Source organism: Schistocerca serialis, chromosome 5, assembly GCF_023864345.2.
Source record: "Schistocerca serialis cubense isolate TAMUIC-IGC-003099 chromosome 5, iqSchSeri2.2, whole genome shotgun sequence".
Classification (NCBI taxonomy): domain Eukaryota; kingdom Metazoa; phylum Arthropoda; class Insecta; order Orthoptera; family Acrididae; genus Schistocerca; species Schistocerca serialis.
The window spans coordinates 374,491,614-374,515,364 of NC_064642.1; the positions used below are offsets into that span (position 1 = coordinate 374,491,614).

Below are 23,751 nucleotides of genomic sequence, written 5' to 3' on the forward strand. Positions count from 1 at the left end.
CAACCCTTATATTAATCTCTTCCACAATGTAAAAATGTCGACCTCAGCAGCAATAGCTTAATCTGAAAATGTAAGATAACCTTGTATTTTTCAAATGACGAATTTGGGAAATAGCTCTTCTTTTAATCGGGTAAATATTTTATTTGTTACCATTTCATCAACATAAGACTCTGACATGTGTAAAGAATTGTTGCTTTCCATTGGTTTTGACAGAAATAAGAACAAAGAATGTATTGTAGTTAACAACTCTACTTTGTTAGATGCCTTTATTTGTGATTGGCTGGTTACTACAGTAGTTACGATTTGTGAAAGTTCTTTTCAGTACTAGTTGGCTAAGCAAATATTAGTTCTTTTGCATACAAAATTTTCTTGTACGGTAATGCTTACAGAAAAAGGTCTTCTGTTGGTCTGTTTCATCCTTTTGGATATTAAGTAATTATATCAGTTCTTGTAATTTTAGAAAAGGATGCAAGAGTTTATAATACAGCGCACAAGTGGTTATGCTCTCTCAGCATACTATTAAACTAAAAACACAACTTTTCCTTGATCATCAATGGACATTTCAACATGTTAGTGAGGAAACTGCAGTTGAATAAGACATTTTGCACCACTTCACAAAGATCCCTATTAGTACTGTATAGTACCACTTTCACAGAAGTGCTTTGCAGAAGCTATACATTGAAAGTCACTTGAAAACTCTTGTAGTATGTGTTATTGGATTGCATATTTAAAAATAATGTGTGTGTTTGTGGACTTGTGTGCACATGTAGCTTGTTTGAATTAAAATAGTTTATGTTGTTTGAAATCCTTGGGATATATAGTTTACAAGATTTTTCAGTGTTTTTCACCATGTAAGAAGGAAATAGGAATTGTTAATGGATGTGCACAGAGTGGATTATTTTTGCAAAGGCACTTCTGATGACAAACATCCGCTATGGTTCACCATGCACGAGTGTTTTGAAGTGGCACTGAGAACCCAAGGGAATGTGTTGTTCATCTGGCAAAGTTTTCCTAGAAAGAATACAAGACCCACCAGAGCTATTGAAAGAGTTAGTAAATGTATAGAATCTGCTGTCAAAACATTTTTTGGAGAACTCACGGGACAACAACAGTGCTTTCCAACTGACTTCTTTTGGAGCGAATCAGATCAGTGAAGGAGTGTTTGTGTGTACTTCTAAGGTACAGGACCAAGTATACTATTTGAATGGCTCTTTGTCACCAGTTAATGTCCAAGGGTTTTTACGAATTTATTTTGTAGCTAATTACCAAGACCAGGCAGGAGTTAGATATTTGTAATTTAAACTCAGGTTTGGTAAGAAGCCTGCAAAGTATACTACACAGTGTGAACCCTTATGTCAACAGCTTTGAAGCAGTATTGCAATCAGTTCCAAATGAGGAGAGCAATAACTGCAAGTTTCTACTTGCAGCTGAGAAAAGACAGAGGACCTCACCCGGGTCGTAATGCACCAACTACAAATGAGGTCGCTGCCTGTTAGTCAACCAGGGATGTGATAGAGACTTTGTGTTATGTACTTGCGATGATTGTCTTCAGCATATCAGTGAAACAAATCAGGCTTATGATTTGTTACAATATCCATTAATATTTTGTGGAGGTGAAGACGGCTATAAATTTGCTGTGTATAGTGTAAATAAATGGAAATAGAGCGGAAATTACTAGATGTAACTTAGGAAATCTGGCTGAAGAATCTACAAAAGAAAACTTAATCAAAGAACTGGAAAGCAACCTAACAATAACTAGACTTTCCATCAGGGAACAAGATGTCAAAAGCGGATGGAGATACCTGAAGAACAGTACTCAGGAAATATCTTCCAAAGTTATAGGAAAAAGAAAATGGCCTAACAAAATTTGGTTTAACAAATAGTGTCAAGAAAAAGTTCTGGAGAGAAGAAATGCGAGAAAAGTGTGGATTACAGAAATGAACAATATGACACTGAGGGAAAGATATTACAAAATCTGCCAGGAAACACAACGAACCCTTCGACAGGAGAAAAGGGAATACTACATCAATATGATAAAAGAAGGAGAGGATGATTTCAAACACCACAGAGCAAGGCAGATGTATCAAAATATTAAAAAACCTTTGGGTAAATTTACTAAAAGAGAACAGTTTATATAGGACCAGCATAGAAAAATAGTGACAAGCAAGAGTGACGTACAAAAAAAATGGAAGATATACTTTTCACAATTACTCAACTGCAATGGTCCACAGTCTTACTTTAAATTTGAAGAACCTGATTAGTCGATGTACAAGTAGCCACCTCATCAGTAAATTAAATAAACAAGCCATAAAGAAATTAAAGAATAACATGTCTTGTGGTGAAGACCAGATATACGCTAAGTTATTGAAGGATGGAGCATCACAACTGGAGGACTCTTTAATAGAAACAATTTGGAAGACAGAAGCCATACCTGCAGACTGGAAAACCGCAATTATATGCCCCATATTTAGGAAGAATGATCCCCTTGTGTGTGACAACTATAAAGGAATTGCTTTACTGGATGCTACTTATAAAATCGTATCAACATGCCTGTTAAACAGTCTGATTCCAATTACTGAAGAATTAATTGGTGACCATCAATGTGGTTCACACAGGAACTGGTCCACATTAATCATCTTTTCACTCTAAGACAGATAACTGAAAATGTGGGGAATTCAGTGTAGATGTTCACATATTATTTGTAGAGTACAAAAAGGCCTAGGGTAGCATACACCAACAGACACTTCTAAATATACTGAGGGAATTTGAAGTACCATCAAAGCTAATCAGATTAATTGAAATCTGTACAAATGATACTTTGTCATATTAAGGCATTTGTAGTAGAAACAGAAAATTTTAAGGTGTTCACTGGACTCAGACAAGGAGACGCCATTTCACCTATTTTATTTAACCTCGTCTTAGAGAAAATCGATAGAGAATTCAGTAAAACTAATCCACCAGGTATCCAAATGCAGAAGATGAACATTACTAGACTTGCATACTTGCCTAGTTCCAGAACAGAATTAATCAAAAGATGCAAAATTATTACAAAAATGCTGAGAAACCAGGATTACATATTAGTGAAGAAAACACAGAATATCTGGTCATAAGTAAGAAAAACCAAAGCGATGCACCTTTGGCTGTAGATGGATTCACTTTCAAAACAGTTGACTGCTTCAAATACTTCCGGAGTTTGTTTAGTAACAGTAATGGAATGGATATAGAAGTAGATGCCTGTCTAGCAATAGCGAACAAAACACTCTTTAGTTTTATCAAAATCTTATGGAAAAGGTCACTTAGTACTAACTTCAAAATCCGCTTGTATCAATCAACCATTATACCAGTAACATTATACGGATGTGAAGCATTAATATTTAAAAAGAAAGATGAAGAAAAACTGTTCATATTTGAAAGAAAAACACAAAGAAAAATTTTTGGTCCAGTATATGATGAATATAACATGGAATGGAGGATAAGAAAAAATGAAACGTTAAGAGAGCTGTACAAACACTGTAACATCATAGATGTGCTAAAGACGAGAAGGTTGAATGACAGAAAACAGACTACCTAAAATAGCATGTGGAAGAACAATTCATGAAACGAGAGGAAGAAGAAGACCTAGAAATAGGTGGAGAGAGAACATCTGAAGGGCACAACTAGGATGAACACAAACACTGAATGGACAAACAGTGCACTCAACATAAGGAAATGGAAGCGGCTTGTAGAGCAGGCGTATCATTGATAAGACCTTTGCCACTTGCAAATATATAATAATGTTTATCCTCACATGGGTGCTCCAAATTTTAACGAAAAAAACTTCTGCAATGCAGCTGTGCAGTTTTCTAATTCAGCTGCGAGAGAACAAACATAACTGCTTGCAGATGTTTTTGACCAATTTTTAGTTGATATATATGCAGAAATTGAAACTAAACGGTTTGGCATCCTTCCTCATTCGTTAGAGACAATTAAATACAGTACATTACATCAACCTTATTACAGCAAAATTCTGATGCTGAAGACTTGGGTTGGATGATGATTCTCCCTTTCACATTTATTGGTGGTCCCATGTATATTTATGAGCTTAGTCAGGATGTGTTTGCATATTTTAGAAAATATGGTGATACAGATTTTTTTTTTTACTATAATCACCAGGCCATAGTGGCCTGAAATGGAGAACAATTTGCTCGTCAGCCAGGTCTCCTACAACAGGCACAACTTGATTTCTCGATTATTTCATTTAAAACAAAAATACCTGATGGACCTTTTTATAAAAGAAAAGACATTTGGAGCATGCTATACTATATGTATTTGATAGAGTGGCAAAAGTGTGTTTGCCTCATTCACACAACCTTTTGTGGCTTTAAAAGAAGATTAGGCTCAATGACATTGATCGAGTTATTAGCACCGAAATATCAAATTGTGACACAGATCCCATTCTGCACAGGACTGTCAAAACCAACATAATTCATGGTCCATGTGGCTCATTAAATACCAGTTCACCTTGCAAGAAAGAAGGTTGTTGCACGAGGAGGCTCCCAAAAACCTTAGTTGACAAAAGTGTTATTGGTGAAAACTGGTATCCATCAAATCGCTGCTGGACGCCTCAGATGGTGGTTTCATGGTTGAAGTTAATATGCATGTTGATTGTGTTGCAGTAGGCGATTGATTGGTAGTACAATCCTCACCAGTTCTTTTATGTGCATTTGAAGCTCACTTGAATGTTGAATACTTTGCTAGCATAGAGTCATGTGAGTAAGGGAAATGGCCAGGTAACATTTGGTTTTCAGAGTGCATATCGTGACAAGGTGACCAAATATTAATAAGGTTACTATGTTACTACATTGGAAGCAGTGTGATGGATACTGAGTTTCCCCGTTCACGAATGACACCCTACCAATATGCACTTATTTGTTTATTTAGAAAATGGCCAGTGAGTCTATTTCACTCTGGAAAATATACAGGAACATATAGAAAATCCTCACCATAGCACACTCTTAGCTTATTTCAATCTCTGTAAGGAATATAGTTTCCTTCAAACTCATATGTATAATGATGTACTATCCTACTACACTTATGACAAGCAAAGAGGCATTTTCAGTTGATGCTGACGCAGTCAACCAGTGACAGGATTTCTAGGCGTTTATCAGCAGTCGCATTAGGTAGAGTGTACACTGTTCATCCAAGTAACAGTGAATGCTATTACTTGCGCCTTTTGCTGCACGCAGTCCACAGAGCCACATTTTTTCCATTTCTGAGAACTGGAAAGGCGTTGAACATTCAACGATTCATGTGGCTTGCAGTGCACAACTTCTGCTAGATGATGACTGAAAGTGGGACGAAATGCTCAAAGATGCCGTAATTGGTGAAAGTCCTAGCTGATTGTGCCACTTTGTTTGCAGTTATGGTGATGTTTTGTGGACTTTCCCATACTGTAGGTTGTTGTTGTTGTGGTCTTCAGTCCGGAGACTGGTTGGATGCAGCTCTCCATGCTACTCTATCCTGTGCAAGCTTCTTCATCTCCCAGTACCTACTGCAACCTACATCCTTCTGAATCTGCTTAGTGTATTCATCTCTTGGTCTCCCTCTACGATTTTTACCCTCCACGCTGCCCTCCAATGCTAAATTTGTGATCCCTTGATGCCTCAAAACATGTCCTACCAACCGATCCCTTCTTCTAGTCAAGTTGTGCCACAAACTTCTCTTCTCCCCAATCCTATTCAATACCTCCTCATTAGTTACGTGATCTACCCACCTTATCTTCAGCATTCTTCTGTAGCACCACATTTCAAAAGCTTCTATTCTCTTCTTGTCCAAACTGGTTATCGTCCATGTTTCACTTCCATACATGGCTACACTCCATACAAATATTTTCAGAAACGACTTCCTGACACTTAAATCTATACTTGATGTTAACAAATTTCCCTTCTTCAGAAATGATTTCCTTGCCATTGCCAGTCTACATTTTATATCCTCTCTACTTCGACCATCATCAGTTATTTTACTCCCTAAATAGCAAAACTCCTTTACTACTTTAAGTGTCTCATTTCCTAATCTAATCCCCTCAGCATCACCCGATTTAATTTGACTACATTCCATTATCCTCGTTTTGCTTTTGTTGATGTTCATCTTATATCCTCCTTTCAAGACACTGTCCATTCCGTTCAACTGCTCTTCCAAGTCCTTTGCTGTCTCTGACAGAATTACAATGTCATTGGCGAACCTCAAAGTTTTTACTTCTTCTCCATGAATTTTAATACCTACTCCGAATTTTTCTTTTGTTTCCTTTACTGCTTGCTCAATATACAGATTGAATAACATCGGGGAGAGGCCACAACCCTGTCTCATTCCTTTCCCAACCACTGCTTCCCTTTCATGCCCCTCGACTCTTATAACTGCCATCTGGTTTCTGTACAATTTGTAAATAGCCTTTTGCTCCCTGTATTTTACCCCTGCCACCTTCAGAATTTGAAAGAGAGTATTCCAGTTAACGTTGTCAAAAGCTTTCTCTAAGTCTACAAATGATAGAAACGTAGGTTAGCCTTTTCTTAATCTTTCTTCTAAGATAAGTCGTAAGGTTAGTAATGCCTCACGTGTTCCAACATTTCTATGGAATCCAAACTGATCTTCCCCGAGGTCCACTTCTACTAGTTTTTCCATTCGTCTGTAAAGAATTCACGTTAGTATTTTGCAGCTGTGACTTTCTAGGAGCTCTTTGCGGTGTGGGGGAGTAGCCATGTATGTGAAAAACGGTATCCCATTTGAGTCAATTGATGTTTCAAAGTACTGCACTGAAAAGGTGTTTGAATGTTGTGCAGGTGTGGTTAAATTTAGTGGAGCTAAACTTCTTACTGTTGTTATTTATAGATCTCCAGACTCCGATTTCACAACATTTTTGCTAAAGCTAGAGGAGGTTCTTGGTTCACTTTATAGGAAATACAAAAAGTTAGTTATATGTGGTGACTTCAATATTAATTGTATAAGTGATTGTGCAAGGAAAAGGATGCTGGTAGACCTCCTTAATTCATATAATCTTATGCAAACCGTATTCTTTCCAACGAGAGTGCAAGGGAACAGTAGAACAACCATAGACAATATTTTTGTTCATTCGTCATTATTAGAAGGGCATTCTGTTAGCAAAAAAGTGAATGGCCTTTCAGATCATGATGCACAAATTTTAAGTCTAAAAGATTTTTGTGCTTCAACACATGTTAAATATAGTTACCAACTTTTTAGGAAAGCTGATCCAGTTGCTGTACAGACTTTTGTAAACCTTATCAAGGAACAAGATTGGCAAGATGTTTATAGTGCTGATACAGTAGACGATAAATATAATGCTTTCCTCAAGACTTTTCTCGTGCTCTTTGAAAGTTGCTTTCCGTTAGAACGTTTAAAACAGGGTACTAGCACAAACAGGCAGCCTGGGTGGCTGACTAAAGGGATAAGAATATCTTGTAGAACAAAGTGGCAATTATATCAAAACGTTAGAAACAGTCAAAATCTAAATGCAGCAGCCCATTACAAACAGTATTGTAAGGTGCTTAAAAAAGTTATTACGAAGGCAAAAAGTATGTGGTATGCAGATAGAATAGCTAAGTCTCAGGATAAAATTAAAACCATATGGTCAGTCGTAAAGGAAGTGGCTGGTCTGCAGAGACAGGTCGAGGATATAGAATCAGTGCGTAGTGGGGATGTCCGTGTTGCTGATAAGTCGCATATATGTACAGTACTTAATAATCACTTTCTGAATATAGCAGGTGAACTAAATAGAAACCTAGTCCCAACAGGGAATCATATAGCGCTCTTAGAAAAAAGTGTTCCGAGACTGTTACCTGAAATGCTCCTCTATGATACTGACAAGAGGGAGATTGAGTTAATAATTAAATCACTAAAGACCAAGAACTCTCATGGATATGACGGGGTATCTAGCAGTATACTGAAGTATTGTTCCACGTATATTAGCTCAGTACTTAGCCATATCTGTAACTTTTCCTTTAGCAGTGGTCGGTTTCCTGACCGATTAAAGTACTCGGTAGTGAAGCCACTTTATAAAAAGGGAGACAGGGATAATGTTGACAATTATAGACCTATTTCTATGCCATCGGTGTTTGCTAAAGTTATCGAGAGGCTTGTATATACAAGGTTACTGCAGCATTTAAATTCACATAATTTGCTGTCAAATGTACAGTTTGGTTTTAGAAATGGCTTAACAACTGAAAATGCTATATTCTCTTTTCTCTGTGAGGTTTTGGACGGATTAAATAAAAGGTTGAGAACGTTAGGTGTTTTCTTTGATTTAAAGAAGGCTTTTGACTGTGTTGACCACAAAATATTACTGCAGAAGTTGGAACATTATGGAGTAAGGGGAGTAGCTTACAATTGGTTCGCCTCCTACTTTAAGAACAGAAAGCAGAAGGTAATCCTCCGCAATATTGAGAGTGGTAATGATGTTCAGTCCCAATGGGGCACTGTTAAATGGGGCGTTCCCCAAGGGTCTGTGCTGGGGCCACTGCTGTTCCTTATTTATGTAAATGATATGCCTTCTAGTATTACAGGTGATTCAAAAATATTTCTGTTTGCTGATGACACCACCTTGGTAGTGAAGGATCTTGTGTGTAATATTGAAACATTATCAAATAATGTAGTTCATGAAGTAAGTTCGTGGCTTGTGGAAAATAATTTGATGCTAAATCACAGTAAGACTCAGTTTTTACAGTTTCTAACCCACAATTCAACAAGAACTGACATTTTAATCAGACAGAATGGGCATGTTATAAGCGACACGGAACAGTTCAAGTTCCTAGGCGTACGGATAGATAGTAAGCTGTTGTGGAAAGCCCATGTTCAGGATCTTGTTCAGAAACTAAATGCCGCTTTATTTACCATTAGAACAGTATCTGAAATAAGTGACATTTCAACACGAAAAGTAGTATACTTCGCATATTTTCATACGCTTATGTCATATGGTATTATTTTTTGGGGTAATTCTTCTGATTCAAAAAGGGTATTTTTGGCTCAAAAACGGGCTGTTCGAGCTATGTATGGTGTAAGTTCGAAAACCTCTTGTCGACCCCTATTCAATAGTCTGGGAATTTTGACATTGCCCTCACAGTATGTATTTTCTTTAATGTCGTTTGTTGTTAGCAATATTAGCTTATTCCCAAGAGTTAGCAGCTTTCACTCAGTTAATACTAGGCAGAAATCAAATCTGCATGTGGAATGCACTTCCTTGACTCTTGTGCAGAAAGGAGTGCAGTATTCTGCTGCATCCATTTTCAATAAGCTACCACAAGAACTCAAAAATCTTAGCAGTAGCCCAAACACTTTTAAGTCTAAACTGAAGAGTTTCCTCATGGCTCACTCCTTCTATTCTGTCGAGGAGCTCCTGGAAGAGATAAAAAATTAAGCAAATTCCAGTGTTACATTCTTGATTTTCTTTATTTAAACTAACGACTTGTTTCATTTTATCTGTTTCTACAATCGTGTTATAATTTCATGTATTGACTCGTTCCATGACCATGGAGACTTCTCCTAAATGTGGTCCCACGGAACAATAAATAAATAAATAAATAAATAAATAAATAAATTAAACTGATAGTTCGGTAATTTTCACATCTGTCAACACCTGCTTTCTTTGGGATTGGAATTATTATATTCTTCTTGAAGTCTGAGGGTATTTCGCCTGTCTCATACATCTTGCTCACCAGATGGTAGAGTTTTGTCAGGACTGGCTCTCCCAAGGCCATCAGTACTTCTAATGGAATGTTGTCTACTCCCAGGGCCTTGTTTTGACTCAGGTCTTTCAGTGCTCTGTCAAACTCTTCACGCAGTATCTTATCTCCTATTTCATCTTCATCTACATCCTCCTCCATTTCCATAAAATTGTCCTCAAGTACATCGCCCTTGTATAAACCCTCTATATACTCCTTCCACCTTTCTGCCTTCCCTTCTTTGCTTAGAACTGGGTTGCCATCTGAGCGCTTGATATTCATACAAGTGGTTCTCTTCTCTCCAAAGGTCTCTTTAATTTTCCTGTAGGCAGTATCTATCTCACCCCTAGTGAGATAAGCCTCTACATCCTTACATTTGTCCTCTAGCCATCCTTGCTTAACCATTTTGCACTTCCTGTCGATCTCATTTTTGAGACGTTTGTATTCCTTTTTGCCTGCTTCATTTACTGCATTTTTATATTTTCTCCTTTCATCAATTAAATTCAATATTTCTGAGGTTGCGTTTATATACCTGAATAATTTCTTTTATCTCGTCATACATTTCATCAATTTCTTCATCATCTGCAGAGCTAGTTGGCATATAAACTTGTACTACTGTAGTAGGCATGGGCTTTGTGTCTATCTTGGCCACAATAATGCGTTCACTATGCTGTTTGTAGTAGCTAACCCACACTCCTATTTTTTTATTCATTATTAAACCTACTCCTGCATTACCCCTATTTGATTTTGTATTATAACCCTGTAATCACCTGACCAAAAGTCTTGTTCCTCCTGCCACCGAACTTCACTAATTCCCACTATATCTAACTTTAACCTATCCATTTCCCTTTTTAAATTTTCTAACCTACCTGCCCAATTAAGGGATCTGACATTACACGCTCCGATCCGTAGAACGCCAGTTTTCTTTCTCCTGATAACGACGTCCTCGTGAGTAGTCCCCGCCCGGAGATCCGAATGGGGGACTATTTTACCTCCGGAATATTTTACCCAAGAGGACGCCATCATCATTTAATCATACAGTAAAGCTGCATGTCCTCGGGAAAAATTACGGCTGTAGTTTCCCCTTGCTTTCAGCTGTTCGCAGTACCAGCACAGCAAGGCCGTTTTGGTTAATGTTACAAGGCCAGATCAGTCAATCATCCAGACTGTTGCCCCTGCAACTAGTGAAAAGGCTGCTGCCCCTCTTCAGGAACCACATGTTTGTCTGGCCTCACAACAGATACCCCTCCGTTGTGGTTGCACCTACGGTACGGCCATCTGTATCGCTGAGGCATGCAAGCCTCCCCACCAACGGCAAGGTCCATGGTTCATGGGGGGGATCCTGTAGGTTATGGGAGAAATATCAGTGACATGTAATTGAAGATTTTCTTTTTTGCAGTTAGGCTTGTTTATTGAAATGATACAGTAGAATCTGATGAGAGTGTCACCAATCGTTGCCTTTGCTTGCTTCAAGGTATTTTTATTTCCATTGGTGACTATCCTTTGAGTCATTACAGTCTTCCAGAACTGCAGGAAACTGCTGATCGTCCACAAGTTAGTCGCGATTATGCTGCAGAGACAAATTATAGTTCTACTGCAAAGGCTGTGATCATGAATAATAAAGTTGGGATCCTCTCTGATTTGCAAAAGTGAGTATATGACAAAATATTATGGAGTGTTAATCAACAACAGAGTGAAACCTTTTTCATCGAAACCCCTGGTGGTACAGGCAAAAACCTTCTCCACTCAATTGTTACTGGCTGAAATCAGAAGGCAAGGGAAGATACCATCAGCGGTTGCGTCTTCTGGAATTGCTGCTACATTACTGCCTCAAGAGAAAATTTGTGCATACTATGTTTGGACCTATGCATAAATGAAACCCCGGTATGTGCAGTATCGCGAAATAGCACCAAAGCAACAATTCTTGGATGCTGTAGCCTAACTGTTCGGGATGAATGCACCATGGCATACAAAAATGCTGTGGAAGCAGTCAGTCGCACTCTGCAAGACATCCAGTCAAACAATCACGTTGTAGGAGGCATCACTGCTTTATTTCGTAGTGATTTCCGCCAGGCTCTACCCATTATAACTCAGGGAACTAGAGCAGATGAGGTGACCGCATGTCTCAAAAGCTTCATGCAGTGGCCTCAGTTACAGAAAATGAGTCTTACGTGGAACATGAGGGTTCAGGTGGGTGGCAATCCCCATGTGCAAGAATTCTTGGATGTTTTATTAAAAATTGGTGACACTATGTTGACCGAATTGAATGGTTTAGTGACCCTGCCAGAGAGCTTTGTCTAATTGTTCCTTCTGTGGGGGAATTTATTTGATTTGTTTATGGAGATCTATCCCACATAATGCGTCATTAGAATTCTTGGCTTTATGAAAGAGCAATACTGACACTCAAAAAGATCAAGTGCCTGCTGTAAACCAGAGCATTTTGGAAAAAAATTGATTGGAACAAGGTGTTATATCAGTCCATAAACATATTTCTGGATGGGAACAATGCTACCACTCAACTGATTGGGTTTCGTAACTCCCATTTCGGCATCCGGAGTCCCCATGTATAACATCGATCTGAAAGTGGGTATTCCGATTATGCTGCTTCAGAAGTTAACCCCTCCAAAGCTGTGTGATGGAACTTGCCTGAAAGTAGTGTTGCTTCATAATAATATTATAGAGGCTTAAGTTTTCATGGGCTGTGGAGCTGGTGAAGTAGTTTTCATACCACACATACCCCACATCCCCAACAATTTCACTTTCCATTTCAGACACATGCAGTTTCCTGTGAGCATATGCATCACTATGACCATCTACAACTTGCAAGAACATGTTTCGAACACCAATCTTGACCTTATGATGAACTGTTTCTCATATGCGCAACTTTATGTAGCTTGCTTGTGGGTCACTAGCTCAGTTAATTTGTTTATAATGGCTCCTGTGAGCAAAACACCAAATGTTGTATGTAAAGAAATACTTCAATTTTTGTAATTTCGTTAAATACACTAGGTTGTTCCCCCAATCCAGTTCTATTGCTATTTTGTGCTTCAAATATCTGTATTTGTGCTTACAAACACACAAATTCTTTACTGTTGTGCTCTTTTGTCAGCTTCATCTTCATTTTTTATATCAATTTACTCACAGATAATAAGCTTCAGCATTTTTTGAAATTCACATGTATTTGAGATCCACACACACAGAATCACATGCAAAAGCTAGTTGAATGATAAAGTTCGGGATTTCCAGACAAGATGATGTCCTTTTCTCCTTCCATATCAGAAATTTGACGATCTTTGGCTTTAAGCATCCAAATCTTCATGTTGTTTGGCAAATGGTGGATAAGCCTTATACTTGGGTGAAGCAGGAGATGTTTCTGCAACATTTGCTAATGCCTGCACTGCTTGTAGTATAGCTGTTGTTAGCTCCTGACAACTGTATGCAGTTGTAAGTGTTCCATACTCTTACCTAATTACAAAAGTTTTGGATATCCGATTTATATGCATTACAATCCCTTCTTATCGCTGCTTTTGTAAAAGCAAGTTACACACTAGCTAGTGGGAACTCACTGTGGTTCATTTACAAAAAAAGATATGTATGAGATGTTTGCTGGGAACAGTGCAAAGTAACTTAAGTCCATATTCTAAAGCATGGTCTAGCCCGCACTATATCGAACTTCAAACGGAGCCCATTACAGTAGCACATATGCCAGACAAGTGCTGTCTGAGTAGTGGCACAATGGAGGTCGATAGTAATGTACCAGCTACTTGGTTTCTGTAGGAAGGAACATTGGGTGGTGGCCACTAAGAGAGAGAGAGAGAGAGAGAGAGAGAGAGAGAGAGAGAGAGAAGAGGACAGAAAGCAGAGGATAATATCTACATAATTTGTTTCTCACAGTTTTAAAAACTGGAAAGACAGACAGTGATGAGCACAGTTAAGGTGAAAGGTACATTATGATTTTGAATTTCATCAGCAACAGTATATTTAAAATAATAATCTATTGAGAAGTTCTGTTACATATAACCTTTATGGCAGAATCTAGAAATTATAATCTTTCAGCAGGCTGCTCTGTCAGATAAAGAAAAGAACTTTTCTGTCATGAGGACCCTATAGGAACAGAAGGAACAAGGAAATGAGAATTAGTTTGTCATTTATTTCATGTTAGTGATTGAAAATGTTGTATTGATATAATGTTTTACACAGAGCTGTGACAACCATTATTACAGTTTTATAATAGAATCTCTCATAAACAAAAGTAACATAATCCATGTGATGAGTGAAGGAGATTGCTTCTATAATTGTCAGTCAGTCACTTGAATAAACGACAACCATTCATTCAGAGTAATTTAATAAGGAATGAACACACCATTGTAATTACGGGAATCACTTCTCCTGATTCCTCTCTTTAAATTTATTGAAACAACCCTAAAGAAATATAATTCATCCATAAATGAATTTACTTACAAATTTCTTGTATAACAAATTCTACTGTATTGTTTGCCAGTTCCGAACACTTACTATGTGGATTAACAGAAGTGATTCTGAACATTCATAGAAGAGCTGTGTGATTTGTCATGGGTTTCTTTATTCGGGAACAACACAGAAATGGTCAACAAACACAATGGAGTTTTTGTAGTAGTAGTAGTAATTATCAGTCTGAAGACTGGTTTTTTAATGCACCTTTCCACTCTAGTCTGCTCTGTGCAAGCTTCTTCATCTCTGTATAACAACTGCAACCAGTATTCATTTGTACCTGCGTACTATACCCAAACTCTGGTCTCCGTCTACAACATTCATTCCCTACACTTCCCTCCTTTACCAGATTGACAATTCCTGGATGTCTCAGGGTGTGTTCTGTTCACCAATCCCTTCTTCAGCCAGGTTGTGCCGTACATGTCTTTTTTACTAGTTCAGTTCAGTACCTCTTCATTAGTTACTTTCTATATCCATCTAATCTTCAACATTCTTCTTGTGCCATACATATCTTTTTCCACAGTTCAGTGACTCTTTTTTAATTTCTTGATATATCCATCTAATCTTTGACATTCTTCTTTAGCATCTTCAATTATCTTCTTGTCTGAATTATTTATTGTCCAAGTTTCACTTCTGTTCAATGCTACACTCCAGACAATACATCCAGAATATGTTTCCCTGCATTTAAATTTATAACATTTATTGAACGTATTGCCAACATGTGGAGGAACAAAGTCTCATAAAAAACTGAAATGGCTCTATGTAGTATTAATGTTCCATAGTATTTATTAAATAGTTTATCGTGAGTTTAGGAATTTATACTCATATCATCCTGGTGGACAGCTGGTTGGCAGTCATACTAATATAAAAAGCTGTGCAGTGATTGCGGCAGAGCTGGTAAATGATGTGGGAGCTTTCACAAGTGGCCTGGCCCCTGATGGGGTAGGATAAACCTGTAACAGGACTGGAATAAGAGGTGCTGTGTGGGTGGATTGGGCAGATCTTGCACCTGAGTCGTCCACAGGGATATGATGCTTGTGGCAATGACGGGGGATGGGGAGTGGACTAGGTTGTTGTGGAGGTTGGGTGGATGATGGAACACCACTTTAGGAGGGATGGGAAGTGTCCCTAGTAGGATGTCCCTCATTTCAGGGCATGATGATAGAGGTAACCAAAGCTCTTGCAAAGGATGTTCTTCAGTTCCAGTCCGCGATGGTATCTGGTGACAAGGGGGACACTCCCTTGTGCTAGTTCTTGAGGATGGTGAGAGCATTGTGGGTGTGAGGGGAAATGGCACAGGAGATCTGTTTGCGAACTCAGTCTGAAGGACATTACATGTCTGTGAAGGCCTGGAGTTTTTATTGTTCGATTTTGCTGTGATGTTTTCCTTTCTACTCTTCTCTATAATATTACTCTTTTCAGTGTCTGTTCTTTCTCTCCTTTCTTGTGTTTATTCACCACCCTCCAAACCTCATCTACTTCTGAGCCACACTGTATCACTGATTACCCATGCACAACACAGACTTTGTGGCCATGCGGATTGTTGACGCATCATCTGATGCCCCAAATTCTTTCCTCTAACAGTTATAATTATGTTTATTCCTATTGAGCCCACTTCACCCCTCATCCTGATGTACTTGGAAGTTTTATTTTCCACACATGCTTGTGCCATACAAACTATTGATCCTCGACCTAACCTATCCCTCCTTCCCTCTCTCTTTGCTTATTGCAACACACACACACACACACACACACACACACACACACACACACCTCGTCCGTCGTTCCTTTTCTCCCACATTCCTGTACATTGTTAACATATTTATGCATATTTTTACGTGGTTTCCTGTAAGTTTTATGTCTTTTCACTTATCAAGCTCCTCTCATAACCATCAACACCTATTTTACCCATTTCTGCATCATTCCTGTTTCCTTTCCGACATTCCTGCCAAATGGACTCCTGCTCCATCTTTCTTCATCAGTTCAGAAAGGTATTCCTTTCCCTGGCTAAGACCTAGTCCCACATCCTGTTCCTCATATGCTGCTTAATCATGGAATCCTCCCAAATGGCCTAACTGTAAAGATTTCTCTGGCTCCCACCCCTCCTTTCACAATGTCCTACACCTTTACAGATTCTGCCAATCCCTGACCCTCACAAACCTGGCATTGTAAAAACATGTCTCCACGGCACAGGCATCCCAGAACCACTTCTGCTCCCTCCACAAGGTACTACCATTATGCAGTCCCTACTCCATATATCACATTATCACATCTCTGAAATTGAATCCTTTGCTCTCCAGAACCTGGAGGAGCATTCGAAACCACCACCTCCGTAAGTTATCCAACCTGCTGACATCTTACTGTCGCCTCAGGGCATCACTATCCAGCCCCTACCATATCCACAGTGTTCCTCCTCATCCACCCTTAACAGCAGCTAACCCTGCCTGGTGGACCATTTCAACTTGGCACGTTCCCCAAAGCTCCCTACCAACTCTATACGAAACCCAGCGCCAAGACATTCCAATAACGCTGTTAACATTTCCAAAAAGACCCTCAACTTCACAGAAGTTTCAGTTCTACCCAAAGGCCTCACCTGTAGCTCTACGCCCAAATTTAACCAAGCTGGACTTGTCAAAAACCTGCTCTCTTCCTCCCAATCCCTGCAGTGGAAGCTGTTCTTTGCCGCCAATCCCTCCAACCAAAACCACGCTAATTCCACATTGAACCCCACCTCTTCCAGTTCATACCACCAGCCAACTGTGAACCCCCCCCCCCTCCTCCAACTTAATCACCTGCTGGCCAACTTCCAGGAATTCCTTACCTCCAACTTAGTCTCGCCACCCTTCCCCAGCTCCCACCCTCAGAACGCCAACCTTTGAGTAGAAGAAAGAATAACCATACTCAACCTCAAAACAAATCCTGACCTAATTATCTTAACTGCAGACAAAGGTTTCACCATTGTTGTTATGAGTCACTGTGACTACCTGGCGGAAGGCCTCTGCCATTTATCTGACCGCTCCACATGTAAACTCTGCCTCAGTAATCGTATTCCTGAAGGCCAACATTAGCTTCAAGTCCTACTTAAATATCTCCCCTGAATCTATTTCCCTCCTCACCCTTATGACACCACACATACCCAGCTTCTACAAGGTCCCCAAAATCCACAAATCCAACAATCCTGGACACTCCACTGTGGCTGGTTATTGTGGTCCCACTGAAAGAATTTTGACACTCATTGACCAACACCTCCAGTCAGTTGCTCATAATCTAACCTCCCGCGTAAAAGAGACCAACAACTTCCTCCACAGACTCTCCACAATCCCCACTCTTTACGTCCTGAATCCGTACTTGTCACTGTTAATGCCACCTTCCATACACCAACATCCCTCATGACCATGGTCTTACTGGTGTTGAACACTACCTTTCCCAATGTCCTTCAGACTCCAAACCCACTACCTCATTCCTCATGCACATTACTAATTTCATCCTAACTCACAACTACTTCTCCATTCAAGGGAAGGTATATAAACAAATTTGTGCCAAAGCCATGGGCACCTGCATGGCACCCTCCTATGTCAACATTTTTATGGACCACATAGGGGAGACCTTCTGTGCATCCCAAAACACCAAACCCATCGTCTGGTTTGGGTCATTGATGATATCTTCATGCTCTGGACTCAAGGCCGAGACACCATATATTCGTTCCTATACAACATCAACACCTTCTCTACTATCCACTTCACATGGTCCTCCTTAACCCAGCATGATACCTTCCTAGTTGTTGACCTCCTCCTCTCTGATGGCATCATCCGCACCTCTGACCACATTAAAACCACCAACAGTACCTGCATTTAGACAGCTGTCATCCCATTCACACCAAAAAATTCCTCCCATTTGGCCTGGCCACCTGGGGGCAGCATATCTGCGGTGACAAAAACTCTCTTGCTCAGTATGCTGAGGGTCTCACCAAGGCCCTCACTGGTAGGCACTATTCCCCAGATGTTGTTCGCAAACAGATATCCTGTGCCATTTCCCGTCACTCCCACCACCTCCAAGAACCAGCCACAAACGAGTGTCTCCTTTGTCACCCAGCACCACCCTGGACTGGAACAACTTAACCACATCCTTCACAAGGGCTTTGATTACCTGTCGTGCACTGAAATGGACATTGTACCTGAGATACCTCCCACCCCTCCTAAAGTGGTGTTCTGTCACCGACCTGACCTCCAGAATGTCCTAGTCCTTTCTTGTGCCACACTCAATCCCAACTCCTTGCCACAAGGATCATATCTATATGGAAGACCCAGGTCAAGACCTGCCCAATCCACCCACCCAGCACATCCTATTCCAGTTTGTCACAGGTTTATTATACCCCGTCAGGGGCCAGGCCACCTGTGAAAGCAGCCATATCATTTACCAGCTCTGCTGCAGTCATTGCACAGCTTATTATGTTGATGTGACTACCAACAGACTGTCCACCTGGATAAGTGGCCATCGCCAAACTATGGCCAAGAGCAAAGTAGACCATCCTGTGGTACAACATGCAGCTGAACCACTACCTAAGCCATGTGGATCCTTCCCTCATCCACCAGCTTTTCTTATCTTGTGCAGATGGGAGTTATCCATACAACACATTCTCCATTCTTGTAATTATCCTGGCCTGAACCTACAGCAACATGCTGTTCCCACACCTTCCACCCAACAGTTTCCACCTCCTTTGTCCTATCATCTCCTTCCCATTCTCATCTCCCATCCTGTTTATTTGCCACCCTCTTCCAACACACCTGCCCACCCCCACTCCTGTCCTTTTTTCCCTACTTCCCTGCCCCACAACCTCCTGATGCTGCACCTGTTGGCATTCTAGCCCCTGCACACTCCACCAGACAGTGTCCGTCTCCACTGAACATCGCAGTTTGTGTTTTTTGTATATATAGTTGTCAAGCAATCAAATACCTTTGGCAATAACAATCTTTGTTCAGAAATAGCTGTCATTGATGCTGTGTGTACTATCTTTTTAGTATTAAGCTGTCTGATAATGACCTAGAAGGCCAAAAGCCAGTTCACATCAAAATATAAAATAAATAGTGTGCAACGTTAATACTGTGTGTTTCAGTTTTTAACTTAAATGTATATTCTATATTAACAAATTTCTTTCTTTTTTCTTTTTTTCAGAAACATTTTACTGCTGTAGCCAATGTGCATTTTCATTTTATATCCTCTCTAATTCGTTTATCATAATTTATTTTGCTTCTCAAATATAAAAACTCATCTATTACTACAATTACCTAATCTACTTCTATCGGCTTCACCTAATTTAGTATGACTATCTTTAATTACACTTATTTTTCTCTTCTTATTGTTCATCTTGTAACTGCTTTTCAAAACATTATTCATTACATTCAACTCCTTTGTTGTCTCTGACAGAATTATAGTGTCATTAGGAAATCCCAATGTTTTAATTTCTTCTATCTGGACTTTTTGTTTCACTTTAATAGTTGCTCTGTACATTGCTTCCACCTTTCAGTCTTCCTTCCTTGCATAGTAAGGGCTGGCCATTCGAGGTCTTAAAATTCATAGAGATGCATCTCTTTTCTCCAAAGGTTTCTTTAACTTCCCTGTAGGCAGCATATACTGTTTCCCTAGTCATGCACACTTCTACAGGCTTGCTTTTCTCACCAACCTGCTTTGCCCTTTTGAACTTCTGATTGGTCTCATTTTTAGACATCTGTATTCCAACTTCATGTGAGCATTTTGTCCTTTTGTCAGTTAAATTCAGTTATCTCTTAATGATATCCAAGTGTTTCTACTGTGCCTTTTTTTTTTAAATTAATTAATTTATTTTTTGCCAATTTTTCTTCTACCTTATTCTATCCCCAGGTTCAGTCGATGCTTGCCAAATGCTTTCTTTGAAACTCTCCATAACCAGTAGTTCTTTCTTTTTATCCAGGTTACATGTTTTTAAATTTCTGCCTTTTTGCAATTTCTTCAGTTTTAATCTGCAGTTCATAAGCAATAAATTATGGTCGTAGTTCACAACTGCCCTTGGAAATGTTTTGCAGTGTAAAATTTGGTTCATAAATCTCTGTCTTGCCTTCTAAATTCAACATATCCATCTCTCGTTTAAAATTCTCTAAACGCACCCAATTAAGGAATCTAACATTCCATGCACCAACCTGTACAATGCCAGTATTGCTTCTGCTGATGCAGCATTCTCATGAGTAGTCATCGCTGTCAGATCCAATCTTACCTTCAGAATATTTTATGCAAGAGAATGCCACAATGATTAAACCATGCAGTAGAGCTGCATGTTGTAGGAAACCATAAGGGGTTGAGTTACGGTACAAGTAGCTTTTTGTATATCACTGTAAGGTTCACTCTTAAAATTATGAAAATGGACATTTGAAGAAGAAAGTTTGTTTTTTCATCTGCAATAGCTGTAACAGTAAAATTAAGAGAATTTCAGGATTATTCAAAGAAATAGCTGCTGTAATTGGAACACAAGGGTGGGAAATGACTGGTACACACTTTGTCTTCTACTACACACCATATGGTAGCTTGTAGATTTTGCATGTAGCCGGAAATATCATCTATGTTGTCAGTTAAGACTTTGTGAAAGTAATGAAATTTGCCCGCTTATCAAATGCTAAAGCATGTAAAGTGGGAAGGAAAATTATTACAAGAGAAAGTGATGCAAGGAAGATAAGAGGAATAGAAGTCAAGCAGAAAAGGAAGTGAAGACTGGAGGAGCAGTGACACAAGAGTAGAATGAGAGTGAGACAAGAGTTCAGGGACTATTCATGAGGATCACTTCCTATAGCATTAGCTGTAAGGACTAAATAGTTGAGAAATGACCCTGCAGTCCACCCATCCTGGGTCTCCAGTCAGTTCGTGTCCATATGCTAATGCAGTTCCATTCACTTATTTGCATTAAGTTTTACCAATTTTACAAATCCATGCTCTACTTATCATTATGGTCTTCTATTATTGTATATTCTTTTGGTGATATGCTTTAGTACCTAGTTACTTATCCATTTTACCTATCTTCTTGTTTACTTAAACTCTTTCAGTTATATTTGGTAGCAGATCGTATATTCCCATACTCCTATTTTGCCCGTTCTGTGCTGTCTTCTATTGTTTTCACCTCCACCCACTCTTGTTTTACCACTCTCTTTAGCCCAGCCAATTATTTGTCCTAGTTATGCCATGTACTGTCTGCTGTTACAAAATTTTAAAAGTCTAAGCCATCATCTCCTTCTTTTTGTTGATCAGACAGCATTTCGTCTAAAGGTTATCTTTTCTCTCAGGCACTGTTTATCACACTCCATATGAGGAAATCTTGATGAATGTTATTCTTTCTACCTCCTCCTATTAATATAGTTTGCAAGTAGTTACAACTGTTACCAACAGTCAACTCTCATATTGTGACCCAGTAAATATAATTTGTGTCCTTTAATTAATTTTGTAACAGCCGTTAAGTTTTTTTTATTTGATGAATTTCAGGAGATGGATGTTGACAGCAGTAGCATGCGAAGTGTACTTGGTGAACTCACCATGTTGTTCTCCAGAGCAATAGAAGCAGCATTTCCGGATTTGGCTGATCCACCTGTTAATGTTTCTCTGTCTCCAAAATTTGCAGATTATCAATGCAATTCAGCATTGCCAGTATTACAGCTTCTAAAGGCACAAGGTATTTATTTTATTCCATAAAATTCTCTCTCTCTCTCTCTCTCTCTCTCTCTCTCTCTCTGTGTGTGTGTGTGTGTGTGTGTGTGTGTGTGTGTGTGTGTGTGTGTGAGTAAGGGGGGGGGGGGTCATTCACTCATAGTGGTAAGTATTGTTAATTAGCAATGAAGACTGATGATTGGAAATCCCTCTCCCCCATTTTCCGTTGATGCCCAAGAACAAAAGCTACAAATTTTAATCTGAGTAACAGAGGGAGATCCATTCAAGAAACAATTGTAAGGGTTTTGGATTAACAATCCTCTGTCATATGCCTTTTCCCAAGGGTGCTAGTCAGCAAGACTTGTAGGATTTTGCATGTCTGTTGAATGATAGAGGAAAGATACAGGCTGGCTTAAGCTTTGGTTTCTGATGCCTATCTGTGTAATGATGAAAATTATTATCCTCAGAAAGCAAGGGGGTTGCTCTGTGTTCATCTTCTAACTTTAATACGAGGGTTATTCAGAAAATAAGGAACGATTGGTCGCGAAATGGAAACCACAGTGAAAATCCGATGAAGTTTTGCACAGGTGTGTTGGGCAGTGTGACTAGTATGCCCGTCGATCGCGTTACATCGTTCTTTTTAGTTCTGAGCACAAACGGAGCACATAAAGATACCTAGAACAATAGTGTCTCCTGCCAAGTATGAGGGCCTGGTGAGAAATTTTGCCTGAACCTATGCAGCAAACATTACATGACTGTTGTGCGGTTTCTTCTTCAAGACAATTCTCAGCCGCATTCTGCAGGGGAAATGAAGATGTTCCTGCATCATTTTCAATTGGAAATGTTTGATTACCCACAATACAGCCCATAATTGTCTCCCTCTGAGTTTCATCTCTGCTCACATGAATTGCTGGCTATGAAGACAGCATTTTGGAGCAGACAACGAGCTGTAGGCTAGCATAGAGAGTTGGCGGAAAGCACTGGCAGCTGCCTTCTATAACGAGTGTATTGGAAAGCTGGTACAACACTATGTCAAATGTCTGTCGGATCAGCGACTATGGAGATAAGTAGCTGGAAGTTCTAGCTAACTGTTGCAAATAAAACAGTTTTGATTTTCACTGTGCTTTCCATTTCGTGACCTATCGTTCCTTACTTTCTAAATAGCCCTCGTATCACCGGTGTGTGTGTGTGTGTGTGTGTGTGTGTGTGTGCAGTGACTGATACATTATTTAATAAGTTATTTGTAAAAAAAGTATTGTATACCAGGAGCAAATCTAATGATTGTCTCTAACTAGAAGTCTGTAAATGTATGTGTATATAAATTAGTTTATTTTAAATTGTTCTAAACTTGGTAAATACTTTGACATGTCCTATATCCTTGTAAAAAGATCTATGGATTAATAAAGCTGCTACTGCTACTACTATATTAGGAAGTTTCTGATTCATACATTTGTTTACACAATGTTTCATAAATCTCATCATGAAGAAGAGTCTTCAGATATGTGGAAGTGTTGAAGTTTTCATTAACTGAGAAATGCATGTTGCAAATTACTGGGAGATACATGAAAATGTACAAATGGATTAGGATAGAAACAGCTTCTACTGGCTACTTCTGCCAAAAATTTAAAAATTATACAAACAACGAATTATCACCAATTATTTTACTCTGCTACTGGATAAAGACAGTGCATAGGTGTTTCCATGTATTAAGGTCATTAACCATACACATTTATATTGCTCCTGTGTTTCTTTTAATGCCACATACTCAAATTCAATTAGATCATAATCTGGGCTTTATACACTTCATAGACTTCACTAAAGAACTTCATTCATCTATATACCATACATTTGCCCTCCTACATCCCTCTCCTACCTTCATGTCATTTTCATTAAAGTAATAATTAAATATTTT

The 23,751-nt window shown here is 39.1% G+C and overlaps 1 protein-coding gene across 2 annotated transcripts in view; it reads left to right on the forward strand.

Annotated features, from left to right (window-relative positions):
* LOC126481483 (arginine--tRNA ligase, cytoplasmic) overlaps positions 1 to 23,751 on the forward strand; it is a 139,447-nt gene that overhangs the window by 12,087 nt on the left and 103,609 nt on the right. For both annotated transcript variants that reach the window (XM_050105262.1, XM_050105263.1), the window contains exon 4: positions 21,678 to 21,864. In XM_050105262.1, coding sequence (XP_049961219.1) covers positions 21,678 to 21,864 — 187 coding nt within the window. The remainder of the gene's footprint in view (positions 1 to 21,677; positions 21,865 to 23,751) is intronic.